The sequence below is a fragment of the Anser anser genome, assembly GCF_964211835.1.
Source record: "Anser anser genome assembly, chromosome: 1".
NCBI lineage: Eukaryota > Metazoa > Chordata > Aves > Anseriformes > Anatidae > Anser > Anser anser.
Genome location: NC_139720.1, coordinates 150,876,980 through 150,897,075, shown reverse-complemented (window position 1 = coordinate 150,897,075; position 20,096 = coordinate 150,876,980). Strand labels below are relative to the sequence as shown.

The 20,096-nt window shown below is 36.8% G+C and overlaps 1 protein-coding gene across 3 annotated transcripts; it reads left to right on the top strand.

Moving 5' to 3' along the window:
* The first annotated feature begins 1,192 nt into the window (after positions 1-1,192).
* TNFSF13B (TNF superfamily member 13b) lies at positions 1,193-19,679 on the top strand. 3 transcript variants are annotated; one of them, XM_083845970.1, is made up of 7 exons: positions 1,193-1,506; positions 6,524-6,702; positions 6,790-6,895; positions 15,080-15,136; positions 15,481-15,593; positions 15,689-15,839; positions 17,531-19,679. In XM_083845970.1, the coding sequence occupies exons 1-7, from the start codon at positions 1,374-1,376 to the stop codon at positions 17,641-17,643; spliced, it is 852 nt and encodes a 283-aa protein (XP_083702096.1). In that variant the 5' UTR covers positions 1,193-1,373; the 3' UTR covers positions 17,644-19,679. The 3 variants fall into 3 exon arrangements, with proteins under 3 accessions (XP_083702096.1, XP_083702094.1, XP_083702095.1); XM_083845968.1 differs by having other exon boundaries at positions 1,195-1,481; positions 6,290-6,702; XM_083845969.1 differs by having other exon boundaries at positions 1,369-1,506; positions 6,290-6,702.
* The last annotated feature ends 417 nt before the right edge of the window (positions 19,680-20,096 follow it).

Here is a 20,096-nt window from a genome sequence, read left to right as displayed (position 1 = left end):
GCTTCTAGTTCAATTTCAGACTGATACATAGGAGGTAGGGGACTGGGATGATCTCTTGAAGCTTCATTCAAAATATCTATTGATTTTGAGTGAAATAAAGATATTTCAAATTCTTAAAATATTTTTAATTCTTAAAAAGGAGACAAAACTAGAGAAGCAACTCTACTGGTGGATTTGGGTACTTCATGTGAATAATAGCCTTCCTGAATTAAAAGCAGTTTGGTGTCTTGTGAACAATGTCACTAAACCTTACTTGAGCAGTTCTACTCTGAAGAGTACAAGTCAAGTCTTGCATTTGCTTTTTCTTACATGAAAATTGTAAAGCAGCTGGTCTATGAAAAGCAACATACACTGTGGGCCGAACGCCTCATAAAGTTCCATGTGGTGCTATATTCATTTGCTTAGTATATTATGTGTAGGCCCATATTGACGGAAGTTCAGGATTTCAATTTGCGAGGACTGCCTAAATCACAGTAAAAATCTGTAAATGCATATGAGCATCTAAACAAATGCTAGAAATGAAACCTAAACCAAAGGCAACAGGCCTGCTATCCCTGGAAAAGATCATAGGTAAGATCTTGGGAAAATACTGAACCATTGGCTAAATAAAAATGATTTGCTCCTAAGATATTAAATACGCCTGAACTTTAAATCCTTTGGACCCTTTTCAGGTTCTTAACTTTTGACTTTTTACAGAGTTCTCTCTCTGTAAGTAGATAAGGAAGATAAACTGAATATTTCTGGAATTGTGCTGAAAACATTAATGTGATTAATTTGTTATGCTTCATCTTGAGTGGGTACAGAATAACTCTCCTCTGTCTTGAACAGCAAATTTCCTTTCTCTGAAAAATAATGCAGTGTAAGGGCAGGCATGTTTTTAATGCATTACAGAGCTTGGTTTCACCCATCTACTGACAAATACATCTTTATTAGTCTTAAGCAGTGAGCTGAATAATGTTGTAGCGCAACGGTATAGTTGCTGGCATAAAACCTAACTGTATTCATTTTCCAAGTTCCAGAGAGATGTTGCTGCTAGTTTTGACAAGCAGCTAGGGAGCAGATTTTGCTGCTTGAAGATAGAAAGAAAGGAAGTTCTACAGCTGTTCTGCATTATGCTTACGTCTGGTGTGGGGTAATTATTTACAAAAATGCAAAGTAAAAGGTCAGTCAGAGTACCGTTCCCTTTCTGCCCTTGAGAAGTCAGGAACAGTGTAGAAAATAGCATTATTTCTCCATAGCTGCATCTATGATTTGAAAATAATTTGGATCCCCACCCTGTACCCTCTGTTAAAGGTCCACAAACTTCAGCAGTAGAAGAGCAGCCACTCCCACATGAAAGGCTATGGCTCCTTGTTTATTTTGCTGCCATACAAATGCATTTCAAGCCCATCTGTGTAAAATCTGTCAAGTTGCATAGTGTCGAAGAGGTGGAGAAACACTCCGTGTTGCTGGATAGCCAAACCAGTGAGGCTGTAAGACAAGTGAGAGCTCCTTTTCCACTGTGCAGTAAGAAGGAACTACTATAACATTGTGGGAGGGGGGTGGAGGGAGGAGGCTGGCTTTAAGGTGCTGTAATATATAAATCTCGTGTTATCTTTATTTGGTTTATATATTTTATTATATTTCTTGTTGGTTCTGCTGCATACTTTGAGAGACACACATAAGAATTGCTTTTCCTTCTTGTTCCATTTGCTAACCTCTTTGAAAGCACTGTAATATCTATGTAAATAGTAATGATGGCTGCAAGGCAGCTGTACGTTTACTTTGTGTAGTATGCATGCCAGATTTGGACTTAAATTGTCTAGATGTGTAGAAAAATAAAATCTTAGGTGAGACATAAATCAAGCATGGCGTATCTAAAAGGCATACAGACACTTGCATTGTCCTAGGCAATTTTGAGTTAGAAGGCAAAGAGAAAAGATCACTCTTGTTTCAGAAAAATCTCATGTGACTTCTTTTTCTTTTAACAAATTAATATATCAAACAAGATTTAAACTGTTCATATAACACATCCTCTACTTGCACTGCATTCACTAGTTTCCTAAGCTTTAAGATAATAGGATGTAAATACACAGTACACAGAATCCACAGACTGAGTGATTTTGGATGCATATATGAGGCAGTGACTTCCCTGGCTTTGCTGCTACGTAGTCCTGGCTAATAGCTGAAGGAAACTTTTAAGTGTCCTTGAAGGGAATGTGCACTGCTTCAGAAGGCTATGAATGCTGTGAATGCAGTTATCTGTAATAGCAGAAAACTGTCATACAGGATTTATTCTGACCTCCTCCACAAGAGTTTGTCCAACTTGTCCATCATCAGAAAAGACTTGAAATGTATTCAATATGGAAGCTTTGCTTGCTCTGAACTCCTCTATCTGCTCTGTGCGTTGTTGCGTAGTACGATAAGCTACGATGGCTTCTTTCTTTTTGCAGTAACCACAGGGACCAGTTCCATTTTGTGGCCACTTCAGAAGCATGTGAAGTTGGACTTTTGCCACTGGATATGTACTTTTAGTATGACCATTGATGTTTGCCTGAATTTCTGTGTTGCAGCATCTTGCAGATGCTGCAACCTCTGTTTTAAAAACAGAACATTTGTTTTAAGTAAACTTTTACATTTCTTCAGTAAGCTGGGTTTTTATCCAAGTCTTCTTATTCAAATCATCTGCTTCTCTTTTGTACAATAAACTTCATTATCAGATTTTCCTCCCCCTCAAAGATGAGGGCTTTTGTGGTTAAAGCACTGTGCTGGATTTCAGGAAATCAAGGGTTCATTTTCTGGTTCAACCACAAATTTCCTGTGTGATTGCTTACTATCTCTGCTTCGGTTCCCCACAGATGTAGTGATGAAGTTTTATACATTTGCAGGTTATCAGGGCCCATCTTTTCATTTAATCAGATATTCTGCGTAATGGAAATGAAAGAATTTATCTGCTAGCAGAAATTACAGGGTTTGTTTCAGCTGTAATATCTTCAAAGACTAATCAGTCTTGATTTATTCAAGAATCCACCATTTCCCCTAGTGCACCATTCTCACCATTAATAGTCTCCAGTGGTGGTGGGTTTTGTTTGCTTGTTTGTTTGTTTGTTTTCTGTTTTTCTTATTCTTCTTAGTTTTTTACCTAGCTCATACTCTTTTTCCCAAAAGTAGAAGTCTGAGTTAAGTAAAATTCTTAGACCAGCCAACCCATTTCTTAATAATTTTCCTTGGTAAAATTAAGAAGGTTCCCTATCCAGTCAACCTGAGTGTTTAACATAGCTCGCTATCCAGACTAAGGTGACACTAAATGGTTGGATTTACTGTGTGCACATGGATCAGCTGTACCATGCATGCAGCATAGGCCATATTTTACAAAATAACTTTATCATAAAGATTTACTTCTACTTGCTTCTAGTGTTAGATGGCCTAGACTACACTTCTGCAATTTAATGTAGCGGCATTTTATTTTCTAGGAATAGTTTGGAAAAAGCTGCTTTGAACTGAGCTTGAGGTGGTCGCTTGTTGCCCTAAGGTTTTACTGCATGCATCTGTAGCATAGTGTATGTATCCTGAGCCAAACGAGTTAATATGGCACAAACTTTTGCAGAAGAGTTTTCAGGAAAGACAGGCACTAGAAACAGGGTGCTAACCACAAACTGAATACATTTTTCATTATGAGTTCTTTATACCCCGTGTAGTCATTCTGGCTTTTTGTTCAGAACCATCTTCACCAGCCCTCTCAAAGTTAAAGCACGATTACCAATGCCTTTTACTTTAGCACAGTATTTTGCCCCAGTATATTATCTGCAAATGCTATGCTTCTGTTTCATCCAAGAGCTCTTGTTCAGTGGGAGTCAACACCCTCTTGTGTCTCCTAATGGAAGGCCTAACCTGAGCACTCCTTAGTCCTCTGTAGTCATACCTTAGTTTAAAGTGCAGAAGAAACTGTGCCTGTATTAACCTTACTGACATTGCTTTAAGCAGGCTAAGGGCTGCTTTGTCGCTCTGCTAGCAGGAGGAATAACAGGGAACTTATATTCTGACAAGGCACAGCGTCAAGCATCAAGGCACCACCTTCACACCAAATCCACGTACTAGGCTTTGAAACTAACATTTTTGTTTGTTTGTTTTTGTTTTTAATCGTCAGCTCTCTTACATGTTACTTTAATCTGATTAGTAGTCTAATTTATGGAAACTTCACTTGATTGTGATAAAATGTAATTTGTACAAATATATTTCTAGGCACTTAATGTGTTTTTTTTTGTTTGGTTGGTTGGTTTTTGTTTTTTGTTTTTTGTTTTTTGTTTTTTTTTTCCATGACTGATCTCTCACTGTCATTATTTATTTTCCCACTGTGTTTCTGTTGTTGCAAAATTTGTTCAAATTACATTTTCTTTCGAATCACTTAAATGCTTATGAAACTAGAACAACATGAGGTTGAAACCAGACCAATCCCTTTGATACTTGAATAGAAACACCTGTTGAATTTAACAATTTGCCATGTGTGGGTTGTTCTGATTTTCCTCCTCTCTCCTTTGAAGTTCTCATCTGTCAGAATGATAAGCAAGCCAAAGCCAGATGTCTTACAGAAGTCCTCTGTGTCACCACAATTATTTTGTCAGGTCATATGCAGACCCCATTTAAAGAAGGTGTGGGGGCTGGGAACAACCTATTTTCTGTAGAAGTAACTGGAGTGATGCTAATTATATACATCAGCTTTTTTTTTTTATATGATAATGACCACAGAGACCTCATTGGCCAATTGTTTCTCAGGATTCCTGGATAGCTAGTTCTAACTTTCATTCTTTCCTTCGTTTTCTTATATAGCGCTTCGTTTCCAGCTGTCATATTATTTTATTTTTTATCACAGTACTAGAGTGATAATGTTCTGATGACTGGTGATACTTCAAGACACCTCTGTTTAATACTAATAACTGCTTATTGTGTTCCAAAAAAACTAATGCATCTTAAATTTCCTTCAAAACACAATCCCATTTACACCTTAATTTAACCTTGAAAATAGATGCAGAAAGAGTATGGTATTCTGCTCTTATTCCACCATATACTGGTTTCTTTATCACTTTTCATGTAGTATGTAGGTGCCTTCTAGGGGCATGTGTTAAATACATGATATTAAATAGCATGTGTTAAAATACATGCTATATTCTTTTCTCTGCTTTTAGGAAAAGAATGATTTGTCCATGCAGGATATTGGATAGTTGTTAGAGGTGGCAAAGTAATGAAAAGAGTGCCTTGAATTGCAATGAAAGATGATAAAACTTTTAATGACCCCAATTTCTCATAGTCTTAAGAAATAAATGTGGAAGAGGCAACAGAATTGTTTGCTCTCTCTCTGTTCCTTCCTTCTCCTTCCCAATAGTATCAGCTTGTTCTGAACTACTCTGACAGGTGTTGCCATGAGCATGCAACTCACATACCTGAAAAACTTAAGCACGTATGTTTAAAGTTTCCTTTTTGAAATTCTCTAAATGTTATTTTCTTTCTCTACCCCTCTGTTCTTCTTTCCCCATTTTTCTTTTCCCTCTCGTCCTTTCCCATCCTCTAGTTTTCCCCTCCCTTCTGGGTTTGCTCCCCCCTCTTCTGTGGGTCCTCTTGTGCAGCAACCCAGGTCCTTGAATTCTACAGAGAAGTCGTATTTATCAAATGGGCTTGATAAAAAGTCATCCCTTACCAAGTTCATATGATGAATTGAACGGCAGACTCTGCCACTTCATACACTTGAGAGACCAATAATTTTTTACTCATACCTGAGAATACTCTACACTCTTGTGTTTAGGAAACAACAAAATTTGATATTTAAATAGGTTACCCACTCTGCAGGCATATAGTCACTTTGGATATATATGCATATGTATATATAAAATATATATACATTGTATACATATATTATATATGCATATACCTACAGGCACACACTTTGCTATATGTTTATCTCTTTTAAATGGCACTGGATGATACACTGCCAGGAAACCTTACATTGTTTCTGCACTTCCAGATAAGGCTCCAAATACCAGCGGTACTGGTTGTGCCTAAATTTAAAGATAATGGGAAATGGTAAAAGCAAGTTGCCACAAAAATACATAGCTGAAAGTGAAAGGAGGAAGGCAGGTTGAGCAAGCAGTTCATGAGAAAGTATTCATTGCCAAAATGCAGCACAGAAAGAAGAAAGCTAAACGGAGACTGAATGTTAAACTTTCACTCTGTACATTAAGTTTAATGGTTGTATCAACGGCTTCATATGACAGGAAATGATCTGGGCGTTTTGTTCACTTATTCTGGATGCCCTTAGTTTCACAGAGCAACTGGTAACATGGATTGCACCTCGGAAGGGGACAGCTGAACTCTCCCTCTGGCTTTAGTGAGGAAAGAGCAGCGATGAAATCCGTGGACTGTGTGCACGTCATCCAACAGAAGGATACCGCCTCCTCTCCCTCTGCCCCCCCTGGTGCTGCTTCAGGCACCACGGGACTTTTTTCTGTCACATTCCTGTGGCTTGCAATGCTCCTGTCCTCTTGTCTTGCAGCAGTGTCTCTTTACCATGTTCTCACCCTGAAAACAGAGCTAGAAGCTCTGCGCCATGAGCTGATCTACAGGGTCCAGGCAAGGTCTCCGCTAGAGCGGCCAGCCGTCTCCCCTGATGACGAGAAAGCGGGTGCCCCTGTTTCTTCCTTCCTGCAAGCCTCTGCAGCTGGTGCCAGGCAGGTAAGCTGGAGTGCTGGCTGTGGCTCGCAGGGCATGAGCTTGCAGGGAATGAGGCTGCTCTCACCAACTGCTGCCTGTCCCCGTTAGGAGAACAAGCTTCCTGGCCCTAGCCCAGCTGAAAGTTTCCGAAACGAAATCTCGAATGGGAGCAGAAACAGGGGGAGAAGGTCTGTCGTCCACACGGAAGAAACAGGTAAATAGCACCTCGCGAAGTGGGTTGGGATGCTGCAGCTGAATGCTTTTTGGAGACTAGCAGCAGTTCTTGGCTCATATCTCCTCCGCTTAGGCTGATGAATGCTCCCAGAGCCTATTACGATTTTTGCAACTGAATATAATTATTATTGAATGAATGTTGTGAACTGCATTTGCTTGATGATTACCATACTCTTTAAGGTACCAGATATTTCTGCTATCTGCAGGTTGAATTTTGAATATTAGTTCCCAATTCTTCTTCTTGTAACTATGGTATTTCTCGATTAGCTGTAGAGCTGAGTAAGGCAACTTGAAATTGTTCACATTGGAAACTGATCAATTCTAAATACATCATTCTCAATGCAGCGTAATGTCTAATTTGTTTCTCTCTGATAAATATTAAGGAGGGAAGGCTATTATTAAAAAAAAAAAAAAGTCAAGTCATTTTTCTGGGAAAACATAGTCATCCTAAAAGAGAGAAGTAGCAAGAAAGCTCCTTCACTTTAAGGAAGTAGGAGCTTTCAAAGAGAAAAGCTAGCTTGTACCTGTCTGAAGAGGCAGACTACAAGGAATTCAAAAGATTAGCATTACTTCTGCATAAAACCATCTATTAATATAGTAAGCAAAATTAATAAATTAAAAAATTTTTTTTTACTGTAGCCTTTTTAAAAGATGCTGCAGAAAACACTATAGACTGCTCTGTAAAACGCCTCTGATGTGTATTATAATGTCAGTATATTAATGGGATACACTTGTTTCCTTCAGGGATAAAATGCTCAATTTCGTTTAGTTGTTTCCAAATACATTGACGTTTGATAGGACGAAATACAGAATTTAAACATAACAATGTGCATACTATAATTACACTGAGTAACTAGAAATATTCCTAAATTGCTAAATCTGTTAAATCCCCTTATAAATAGTTTTAGATTGTTTTGACTGATGGGAGCTGATATTTTGAATTACTGATTAAATTAAAATATGTTAAGTTAACAATAATGAGTAGATAAAGCCTAAATCAGAGATTAATTAAATAATCAAAAGCACATTTTAAGCAATGTGAAATGTATTTCAGTTAATCTTCAGCAAGCTAAATGAAATTTAAGTTTTACAGTATCATTTTGCTTACCTCCAAGTCTCTAAAAGAGAATATTCATATAGGACATGAACCAAAATCCATAGGTTTAAATGAGATTTATTCTATTTCATTAATAATTTTTGGTTCAGGGTCTTGGCTAAGAGTGATTTCACAACCAGGATGCAAGACAAAATTACTTAAATTGTACTTCTTGTAGCCTGTTTCCTATCATGGGAGTCACATAACTTCCCTGCTCTCCCCATCCTAATGTCTCCCAAATAAAAACTAGTGATCTTTTATACCTAAACCACAGCTATCACCAAAATGAGGAGGCATGTCTTTTTATTTTATTTTTAATGGATATTATAGCATCAGTATTCTGCAAGTTATTCAGTTCCCTTCACTGTAGTTTTCATCTATACTCTTATTTCTCATTGAGGGTTCATGGGGCAGAGGAGGGTTTTGGGCTCCTCAGCTGTGCTTCTGGCAGACTTAAGATTCTTCTCATCAGGTAGCCACCTCTGATTATATCTATATGTATTTCCTCACCTGAACTTCTAATTAAGCTGCTTCATATTTTTGTAAGCATTGTTTTTTAAGATAAAACTGGCTGTTAAATTGTTTTGGATGGATAACAGAAAGCACAGAATATGAACATTCATTTGAAAGGGAAAACCTACATAGGCTGACGTACTACAAAAATTGTTTTCTAACACAGCCATCATATTTTGTATGTATATATTTAAAAAAAATAAATTATATTATAAATCTTTTCCTTACATAAAAGGTCATCTGTTACAACGAGTTACCTTTCTACCTGCTCTAATAACAGCAAATTAAGCTCTTTAGAGCTTAATTTTCTCAGACCAGACTTCCCTCCACTGATGACCATGAACCTGCTAGTCAATGCTAAATTTTGTTTTAGTACAGTGCCTGAAAAAAAATAACATGTTTTTGTGCCTGGTCCTGAATTCTGCCAGTTCATTGGTCATATACATAAAATTACTACCCCTGTGTTTTTATCTTCCTGCATCCATTGCTGAGTATTGGAATCCCTGCAGCCTCTAAAGTATCCCACAGATTCACTACGCTCAGTCCAGTATGATGGCAGATAAATTGAGTGAGGTGCTTCGTTCTTGTGCTATTTCTGTTTGCTTCAACAAGCTCTCAAAGCAGAGTCTAGTCTCAGAATTAATTGTTGACCCATAATTTCAATTCAACACATACCAGTTCCTTAGAAAGTGAATATTTGAGAATGTTACTGGTATAGAATTGCTTCTCTTATGTCTCTTCAGAGAACAGAAGTAAAAGAGAACCTTTTGTTGTTGTTTATAAATAAAGTTGTGATTTTTTTTTTAACTTTGATAATTAAATTCTGGTAATAGATGCCCTTGATTCTTTTCAGACCTAGCTCAACTCTTCTTGAATATATGGAATTTTCCTTTTTAATAGATTTTTAATATACACTTACTTGATATTGTGTGCATGAAAGTGGCCACGAATTGTAATTTTAATTAAAATGATGATTGAATGAAAATAGATCTAATGCAGCGCTTTCTTTAATATTTTTATAGGCTAGGCATTTTTCTATGTTCATACGTAAAAGTATTAGTCACCAGAATTTGTACATCTCATGTCTTGAGAAAATTTCCAGCACAAGTAGGCTGAAGAGATGAGTTTTGAACATCAATTGCAGAGAAAGCTGCACAGTTAACAGTCAGAAACAGAGTTCTTGATACAATGAGTAGGAGTTAATGGGTGATCTTGAAAGATGCATATTATTAATATGCAGGCAGATGTAGATCATCTAACCACTTCTAGCAGGTGTCATATCAGGACACTTAAGAGCAGGAATACTTTTCTTCTAATTTGTCTTTCTTTTTATAAATTTTGCCTGTAGAGGAAAACTTGCTACACAACAGAAACACACACACGAGCGCACACACACATTACCCTGATCACTATTATTGATTGCCTTGCCAGCATGCTTCTCTATAAGATGTATACGTCCTTCGGTCCAGGAACAAGATAGAGCTTTATTACTTGAGACAGTTCAGAGTACAAATGCCAAGTTTTATTTGCACGCTCCCTAGGTGCCTTGTTCCAATCATCTCTGTGTGATTCTGATTCCCATGGTTGGCTAGCGAGGTGAGCATCAGGTTGTCTGTAAGCTCAAATTTGCAAAGTTCTGGTGTGATCAGATTGGGGCACCCGTGGACTTTATTTACTTCAGTGTATTGAGGTTATCCGTTTCAACCAGATGTGTATATGAAAGGAACTGAAGAGAAATTCAAAGTCCACAAAGCAGTGAAAGGCTAACTTAGCCTGGCAATTTTTCACTAGCTGTTCCCAGGCTCTTTTGCCATGTCACATCCATCCACAGGAAACAACTGGTGTCATGCAAGCACTAAGTAGTGAGAAGCCATCCCCTTTGCCATTACTCTTGATATAAGTGCTTTTTTGGCAAATTGGTACATTTGCTGATTAGAAATGTTTTGACTCCGTATGATATTGTTTTAGATCCCCATGAGAGACAGACAGTATGAACTTTTATGGCTGGAACTTGACTTCAGAGATCTTTAAGTCAAGAAAGCTAACCTTTTCTTACTGGTCTAAGCAAATTCTGCATATAAAATTCCCTCACCAAATACTTCTTATTTTATTGTTTAAAGAGGAGAAATATAAGAGTGATAAAAAAAAAAAAGTTCTCAAAAGAGATGTAATTCTTTTTTGTTTCTGCTGACAACAGGCTAACTTTAAAGGAAGTGAACACTTCTATGTGAACGAGTAGAAAAAGACTTCATCCAGTGCTTACAATTTTACATGAAGAATTCCACCTACTGAATGAATGAATCAGTGTTACATATTATACAGACCTCTGTGCAATAAAAAATACACAAAATAGGCTCTAATTTAAAAAAAAATTTTGCTTTATGCTGCATAATGGAAGTCTATATAAACTATTCTTCTTAGTAAATTATTCCTGATTATACTAATTGTAACATATTACTTGTAATTCCATTAAGATTAAAATGATGCTAGTAATACTTCAAAGATACTTGTTAGATCTGAATCATATCTGTAACAATGACTAAGCCATTTTAATGCAGTGACTGATTTAATCCATGATTAATGCACCATAAAGACTTCTTAATTAAAAAGTGCCAAATAATCAATCTATAAACCTGCACAAGCAAAAAGTAAAGGAAGATATCTTGTGGTAATAAATTAAAAAGTTAAAAGGAAAAAAAAAAAGCTGCAAATTGTTCAAGAACATACATATCGTTTATAAATTAAATTACCTAGTGTTTAAGTGTGTTTCAGGAAGTCTACAGAGTACAGATCGAGACCAAAGAAGGAACCCAAGCAAGCAGGTCTCTTTTTTAAGCTCAGGGTTTTTCATCTTTTTTGTTTGTTTGTTTCAGCAAAAGTTGAGATAGATGTCTCAGGCCACAGATACTCAGATACCAAAACTTAGCAATTTATGCACAAGTTCATAGATAACAAACTTGCAGTTTTATTTGGATGGATTACGAAGTTAGATTACAAGGTATTAAAATGATTATGCAAGTTAAAACAAGGAGAAGGAGGGGGAATTTGATCTTACTGATATGCAGAAGAGAACTACATAGATATGCAGAAGACTAAGCTCTTATCCTTCTGCAAAAGCTAGATGTGTTTGTTTTGGGTGGTGTTTTTTGTTGTTTTGTTGTTGTTTTGGGTGTTTTTTGGTTTTTTTTGAAATTGTGGTTACATTTCTCAACTGGTGAAGAACACATTCTTTCAAGTGCTGGCTGTGGTTTGTAAAGACATCTGGAGTCATTAACTTCTTCAGAATTGTCTGTTCTCTTCATGGAAGAAGAGTCTGAAATGTTCTTCTCCTCACTCACACCCCACAACGTGGTTTATATCAGAAGAGTAAAAACAAAAAAAATCCCATCAAAGCAAAGCTATCGTCTGAAGTCACAAGAGGTCGGGGCACACATTACTGTTCTAGGTACATGTTGTTTTGTACAGCAAGTCCTCATGTTGGTGCACACTTTAGATACTTTTACATGTTTTAAAGAAGTGTTTTACCAATCCTGTGTTCTGCTTACATTATCAAATATTCAAAAATCCTTTATACTACAAAGCTGATGCTCAGGTTTGATTTACAGTGATCTGAAGCATACTCAGGTAGAGCTTTTGACTTTTTCTGCTCTGTACTGATAGTAAATATTCAAGCCATATTTGGTAATATATATATTCTTCATATTGTAATTCAGATTTGGGTTCTTCTTGGAATAGAATTGCTAACATTTCTTAACAATGTTAGCATTCTACTTAAAATTTCTATTACTTTCCCTAAAAAATATACTCCGTATATCCTTTCTTTTTCTTTAATAACGAATTATGTTGTTTGTTTTGAATTTGTTTCAGTGAATTAGTTGATTTTAAGCATATGTGTTGTTCATAGGTCAAAATGAAGTATTTGTATATACTGGAAATAATGTGTTGGTATTGGCTTCTGAACTTTTTTTTTTTTTTTAAGTATCTTGTGGTTAAATTCCCCAAATAGTTTTTAGGAAATTATTTTACCTTTTTGTGGCTTTAGGTAAAATGGCCACTGTGCTGGTTTCTGTTCTCTGTATTGTCATAAATGACACTTCTGTATCCATGTTTCTCCCTGAAAGGCAAACTCACTATATTCTGCGCAGCCTTAAAGACTTCAGAGTCTGCATACATGAAAGGAAAAGAGAGATTTTTTTTTAGAGAGTGTGTGTAGATTTGATACCATAGAATCACAGAATACCCAGAGTTGGAAGGGACCTACAGGGATCACTGAGTCCAACTCCTGGCTCCACACAGGACCACCCAAAAATCAGACCGTATGTCTGAGAGCATTGAACAAACACTCCTTGAACTCCGGCAGGCTCGGTGCTGTGACCCCTGCCCTGGGGAGCCTGTCCCAGTGCCCGACCACCCTCTGGGTGCAGAACCTTTCCCTAACCCCCAGCCTGACCCTCCCCTGTCCCAGCTCCATGCCGTTCCCTCGGGTCCTGTCGCTGTCCCCAGAGAGCAGAGAGCGGATATTTGTAAACTGCAGCAGAACTGTTAAGTGTTTTAAAAATATTAAAAAGTTCTCAGATTGTACCTAGCTTGCTGATTTTAATAACTGTGTGGCAGTTCTGAGGAATGATGAATAGCTTTTCAGTGCTGCTACGAATCAAATCACAAATCCAGAACCACAAACTGTGAACAAGGGCAGTTTCCTCTCTTGTTTGGATAGTGGAAATTCCAATGGCCACACTGGTGAGTTCCTTTAAAAGCAGGAAAAAGATATATATTTAGATTACTGCCAATTCCATTCACCAGGAAGGCATTTTGTTCCAAACGAAAGTAAATGAATACCTTGTGAAATAAACTGCCTGACATGCTTTTTGTTGTTGTTGTTGTGCAACTCCAGAAAATCACATTTTGATTTTATCTGGAAGCTTCTTTTTCAGAAAATTTTGTTACTTACAAATGTGATTTTTTTTTAAATAAAAAAATCACTGAAGTAAAACACCTTTTTTTTGATTTTATGTTGGCTTGGTTTTCTATTACTTATCAAATGGCAGGGAATGTAGAAGCCTTTAAATTCTTGGTTTGAAAATCTATAGATTTTGGCATGTTAAAGGAAGTGTTGACTGCCGGATAGTGTTCCTGTTAATGTCAGTAGGGCTCATAGGTTCTTCAATTCTTGTGACATTGAAGCATTCCCAGACGTGCACGTGAATTTTGTCCACTGTCTGTGAGCACCACTGATGTGCTATTGAGCATCTAGCCCTCCCCTGGCAGCCCCCTTGAAAGGAGAAAGGTACAGACAGGAGACCACTTTCTTCTCCAACCCTGTCACTCTGTACACTGCAGAGAGAAGTGGATGCTGATGAGCACAGGGCTGTGCACAGGGGTACCACTGACAGGACAGAAATAATATCTCATAGAGTAGGTCACTGCCCTTTGTAGCAAGAGGGACTGAATCTGGGTCATGGCATTTTTATGTGAAAAACAAAAACAAAATAAAACAAAAAAAAGGCAAACAAAAATAGAGATTCAGCCGTACAAAGCAGAATTTTCTTCTCTTGACTTAGTATCAGTTTCTAAGTGCAGTAAATAAAGTTCAATAAATGTTACAACTCTGTTTTCCAGCCTCCAAAGTACCACAACCACCTGATGTTTTCATGAAAACCTGCTGTTAGCAAATGCAACCATCCTCTTGTCTTTTATCCTGTTCGCTGACATATGTGGTTAGCAGTTTTGTGTTTTTTTTTTTAATCTCTGTTTCTCTTGGGAGCCTGTATTTTATCATATCTCAGTATATATATCACATCCCATATCACAGTATTGTTCTCTGATCAACGTCCTATTTTCTCGTGTCTTCAACCTTTACAGTTTTGAGTAATGCTTTTTTTTTTTTTTTTTTTTGGTCAGATACTAAGGTATTTGTTATGTGTGCATTTATTTGCTACCAGTCATCTCTGTACTTTCTCTCTTAGTACAGGGTGATTGACTGTGTGCATCTGAAAATACATGGAGGGTACATATATAGAGATTTTGAGAATTTGAGTTTACTGTTCTTGAAAGTTCCACATAACCGGTATATATGATTAACATTTTACACAAACCATGACTGGAAACTATTTTTAGCAATATAATAAATACTGTTAGAAAAACTGGTATCTGTCATAGCTGGCAGGGTTGTTGGTTTTTTTGTTGGTTTGTTGTTTTTTTTTTTTTAGCTTTTAGTTAAAAAATTAACAAAGCTAACTGATCTGATTCATAGCTTATTTAACTTACTGCTGCACTTTTTAAACGCAATTAGGACCAAAGATTAAAACAAGCAAGTACAATTTATATGCTGCTTAGCTGTAGCTCTCTGAGAGCTATCTAGTGCATGTTGCCGTGTGAATTTTGTTTTGGCATGTTTGAGTAAGACCTGCCTTGAAATCAGTAGATAGATTCTGTTTTCAAATAGGTGGTGAGACCAAGAATGTAGTTTTGTTTTGCGTTCTTCCATTTTTTTTTGAAGTAGCTTCAAAGAGCTTACTCTGTCCTACAAATGACATGTATGCTTTCACTTTGCAGTGCTGCAGGCCTGCTTGCAACTGATCGCTGACAGCAAAAGTGATATCCAACAGAAAGGTAGGAATATATTCCACGTTTTATTGCTCACTGTTCCATGTTTTATATCTTTTGTCCTATTTTAATTAACTTCAAAGCAGTAACTGAGTTATATGGCCTGATTTTAAAATAAATAAATAAATAAAATAATGTGGTCGTTGCATCTGGACAGCTCTTGCAAATATCCTCTTTTTTGGGGGGAAATCCAGCTAGAGAGGCTGGAAGTCTTAACTAGTAGTCAGCTTTATTCAATTTTGGCAGATGATAACTAGGGAAGTACATCTGTGTTTGTGGTGTTGTTTTTTTGTTGTTGGTGGTGGTGGTTTTGTTTTTTCTGGTTACCCCAAAATTCTTGTTTCTTTTAGATGATTCAAGCATTGTCCCTTGGCTTCTGAGCTTTAAACGTGGAACAGCTCTGGAAGAACATGGAAATAAAATAGTGATCAAAGAAACAGGATATTTTTTCATATATGGCCAGGTAAGAATGCTCAATTTACTTCAGCATCTGACTTTTAAAGGATTTTTAATGTCTGCATACAATATATTTGAAGTCTGTACCTCTTCGTTCTGTAGGTTTTATACACAGATACAACATTTGCTATGGGACATCTAATACAGAGGAAGAAGGCCCATGTGTTTGGTGATGATCTGAGCTTGGTGACATTATTTCGCTGCATACAAAATATGCCACAGTCTTATCCGAATAATTCTTGCTATACTGCTGGTAAACATCTATATTTTCCTTCTCATTGTTTGCAAATAAACTGTATTAAATGGAATCTCAAATGGCGGGTGATTAAGGATTGTAGCAGTTGTAAGGAAAATGGACTGCATTCATGGATCTGGTTAATTGCAAAACTACAAAACACTTTCAAAAAGTATAGCTTTATATAAAGCATCAGCAGTTGAACTACATGCATCTAACTTGGATGGTCTGAGTGATTCCCGTCTCTCCATTAACTGTATAAAGTGCTTGGATAGTTCGGTGCTTTCACAGTTAGGTGCTTGAGGCAGACAAAAGGTGTACATACTGTCCCTACTGAATAACTGAGTTTAACTTAGATGTTGGATTCCACATTTAGGTGTCCCAATAAAAAATATTTAGGAGCTGTGTTCTGCTTTAATACATCATGCATGAGTTTTAGCCACCCAATTTTTGTGTACTTCACTGTGGGCTTTTCAAAGATTCAATCCATTCTAGAATCGTTAAGGTTGGAAAAGACCTCCAAGATCATCTGGCCCAACCATCCAAATAATAGTTGTCATTCTAAAGTCATTTAGCAGCTTAAATCTCTACTCCTAATAATGGCTAATGCAATTTTACCATCTGGTTAGATGAAAAATAGTTAATTCTATAAAGAGCTCTTTTTGACTGCACAAATTAGAAACACCGCAAAAAAGACCTATTAAAATATTTAATGCAAGTCCAGCAGGCTTAGTGCTCATATGTGTGTATTTTCCTGCAGCAGCATTTAAGGTATTATTGTCCAGGCCTATCAAACCTCATTCAGTAGCTCTTACCTGTCTGCCTTTCTCCCTTGGTCATGGATTTGGGGGTTTCTGATTTTGTTATTTTCTAGCAAGATCTCTGTGAATAAAATCTGTCTTTTTTTTTTTTTCTGTCTTATATAAAAAGTGGGTTACATTCAGTAATAGGACCTGACTGTTGGCAAGTGGTGGTACTAAACAAATGGACTGGGAAGGAAGCTTTTTTTTTTTTTTTCCAAGTAGAAATTAGTTTAATGTATTCCATTCAGCCACATTGTCGTTCCTGCTTCCCAAACTCCCACCCTCTGCTTTCACCTGGAAAACTGAATTTCACTGCAGTATCTCATGTTGTTGAGCGTGTGTTGCTGCAGATGTCAGTTTTGCTCTCAGTTCAGTGATTGCAACTGGAAGGCAAGGTGCTTTCTGTTATCACATCAGCTGATGTGTGGCTTGCAGGAAGCAAACTTTTGTGCTCTGCAGTTGCAGTGGATCAGCTGATGTCTGGTAACTTCATTTGGTTGGTAAAGCTGATGAGACCTCCTCTAGAAGTGTGGGAACTGAGTGGTCTAGGACCAGCAATGCCCAGTGCTGACCTTGACTGTCTCATCACCATAAGATGAGGAATCTGACTGCACTGCAGTTATGCGATTTTTTTGCAGCATTTGCTTAAGTGAACTGTGACACCATGGGTGAAGAATGAAATTACTAAGGAAAGAAAGGTAGATCCAGCTCCACAGAGGATGCTAAGTGTCAGATTTGGGTAGGCTGAAATCTGTAAGATTGTACCTAAAGATAAAACAAGCACTTGTCACAAGTAACAAGCCATGCTTAGATTTATAAGATGATGTGTAATGACACTTTGAACACCATTTATGAAAATAATGTCTGTGAAATATTAACTTTAAAATATTCCAAATGTTTTGCCAGGCATTGCAAAATTAGAAGAAGGGGACGAACTTCAACTTACAATACCACGAAGACGAGCCAAAATATCCTTGGATGGCGATGGTACTTTTTTTGGTGCAGTCAGACTCTTCTGAAGTTCTTCGTTTCTGTTATTATGCTTAGTGCAATTTTCTTCTTTTCCAATGCATTTGTCAGGAAAAAAAATTGAATTTTAATAAAGCTGCCAATTCAGTCTCTCTCCCACACCACCAGCTTCTGAAACCTTTTCTTCAGTTTAATAAGCAAACCCAAAACAGGAAACACACCAGACGTACTTGTGAGATAAAAATGTCATGTGATTACCAGAAAGCCAATTTATTTTAGACAATGAGAGACTCTAAACAACAGCTGTAAAGATATGGTTTTTGACTTTGAAGTAATTTCTTGTCCGTGAAGCAAATCAAAGAAGAGTTGACCACAAAGTATAGCATGAGCAGGACCATTTTATTATCCAGAAATGGAAAACTAAAACACAAGTGCATTTTAATTTTATTTCATCAAAAAAAAAAAAAAAATTTGAAGCATAAAGGATGAGGAAGAATCATCAAGCACTAGATTGCCTATCATGATATGGTGGTGTCAGCTGGTTTCTGTTTATTTATTTTTGTTTGTTTTTCTTTGACATTGAGATTTATTTGGGAAGGAAAGTCTAAATGTACAGGATAATTAAGTGAACTCCTCAGAAGTATATAGAATAGTAGCCACTGGCTTGCTTATCCTCTGTGGACAAAAGATATATACATTACTAAAGTCTATTAGTATTTACTGATTGCAATTAGTTTTACTGGAAAATGGACACATAAGATGTTTTGATAGCTCAATCTTCAAAGTATTGCTACCCATCAAGGGATACGTGCATGTAAACAAGGCAGGCATAGAAAGAAATGTAATGAAATTAGACATAATATAGCAGGTATAATTGGATTTCTGACTTCATAATTTCTGCAGTCATATATATATATATGTTGTGTATATACAATAAATATATATATGTGAAAGTATATGCACACACATTTGAGTCTTTGACACTTTTTTATAGGATTTTGTCTTCTTTTGAACAGATTAATCTATGGAAACATTGTTGCATACATATTTGTCGTATTTCTCTTGCTTTTGCTATGATCCATTCTACAAAATACAGTAAAAAGAAAATCCAACAACCCTGAACCAACCATAAAGTAATTAAAAATATACTTTTGTATCCCAGAAATCTGGACTCAATTCCTAGGATAACTATAGGGTTTTTTGTTTGTTTGTTTGTTTCGTGAAATTTTAAATATGTTGTTCAAATCTGTTTTAAACAAACAAGCAAACAAAATAGAACCTGTAAAAGGACTAAGTAGATTTTCTTTTCTTCTGTCTCTTTGCTTTTTTCAGTCAATCAGATTTATTTCTTTCCCCACCCAAGAATCCAAGTGTACTGCTTCTAATAGGGTGGTCAAAGCTTTTAGGAGATACTGTAATGAAAAAATAAATACTTATTCCACTGAGCAACAAAGAAGTATGGAAATGCTACTGAGGTAGATAAAATATTTAAAACCACAGTAATGAACTGTGCTTAATTTGAAAAAAAATGAGTCTGAGAATTGTGTCATATACGCTCATTCAGTAAAGAAAAGGCGCTTTGTATGTTGCAGTCTCCTCATATCTTTTTATAAATAGTGCTGTTTGGTTTGATTGAGTTCTTATGGTGATAGACAATAAATAAAAGTGATATAGGGCTAGGAATTATTGACTATGGTAAACTGATGAAACAATTCAACTTCTCCATGCTTCAGAAACACATTTCAGCAATGAGGATATGTGCACTGGATTACCACACTGGGATTTTTGTGAGGCTTAACTAAGGTTTCAGAATGTCTGTAAGTCCTCCTTCTACAAATACTTTAAAATATTTGTTCTTTATTTATGTGTCCTGGAGGCAAAACTGAAATTTGTTATTACTGTTATTAGTAGTAGTATTTTGTAACTTTGATGTGCTAAATTTGCCACACAGGTATCTTAAATCCTCTACTGGAGACCTCAGTTTAGCCAAAGTTTGTGTGAGGCCCTGTAGATAAAAGAATTATTAGCATTCAGTGAGTTGACTCCTATTACTGAAGTACATTAAAGAGATGACCACAATCTCTAATCAGATTCTTGTTGTTTTCAGTGCAGTGTGGGAAGGGAAGGGAAGGGAAGGGAAGGGAAGGGAAGGGAAGGGAAGGGAAGGGAAGGGAAGGGAAGGGAAGGGAAGGGAAGGGAAGGGAAGGGAAGGGAAGGGAAGGGAAGGGAAGGGAAGGGAAGGGAAGGGAAGGGAAGGGAAGGGAAGGGAAGGGAAGGGAAGGGAAGGGAAGGGAAGGGAAGGGAAGGGAAGGGAAGGGAAGGGAAGCTGCTTTTCCTTAGACATAGTGGCTAAACTTGCAAATTTAATTTTTGGTATGTAAGTTTTCCCAGTGGTTTCAGTAGGCTCGCTTGGCTTAAGCCAATTCTGAACCAAAGTGCTTGGCACCTTATAAGATGTAGCTTTGATAATTTAATTTATTTTAATTTATTTTAATTTTTATAT

Coding starts and splice junctions, on each gene's coding strand:
- TNFSF13B (XM_083845968.1), top strand. CDS start 6,376: ATGAAATCCGTGGACTGTGTGCACGTCATCCAACAGAAGGATACCGCC. Junction 6,703..6,789: donor CTGCAGCTGGTGCCAGGCAG/GTAAGCTGGAGT, acceptor TGTCCCCGTTAG/GAGAACAAGCTTCCTGGCCC. Junction 15,137..15,480: donor AAGTGATATCCAACAGAAAG/GTAGGAATATAT, acceptor TGTTTCTTTTAG/ATGATTCAAGCATTGTCCCT.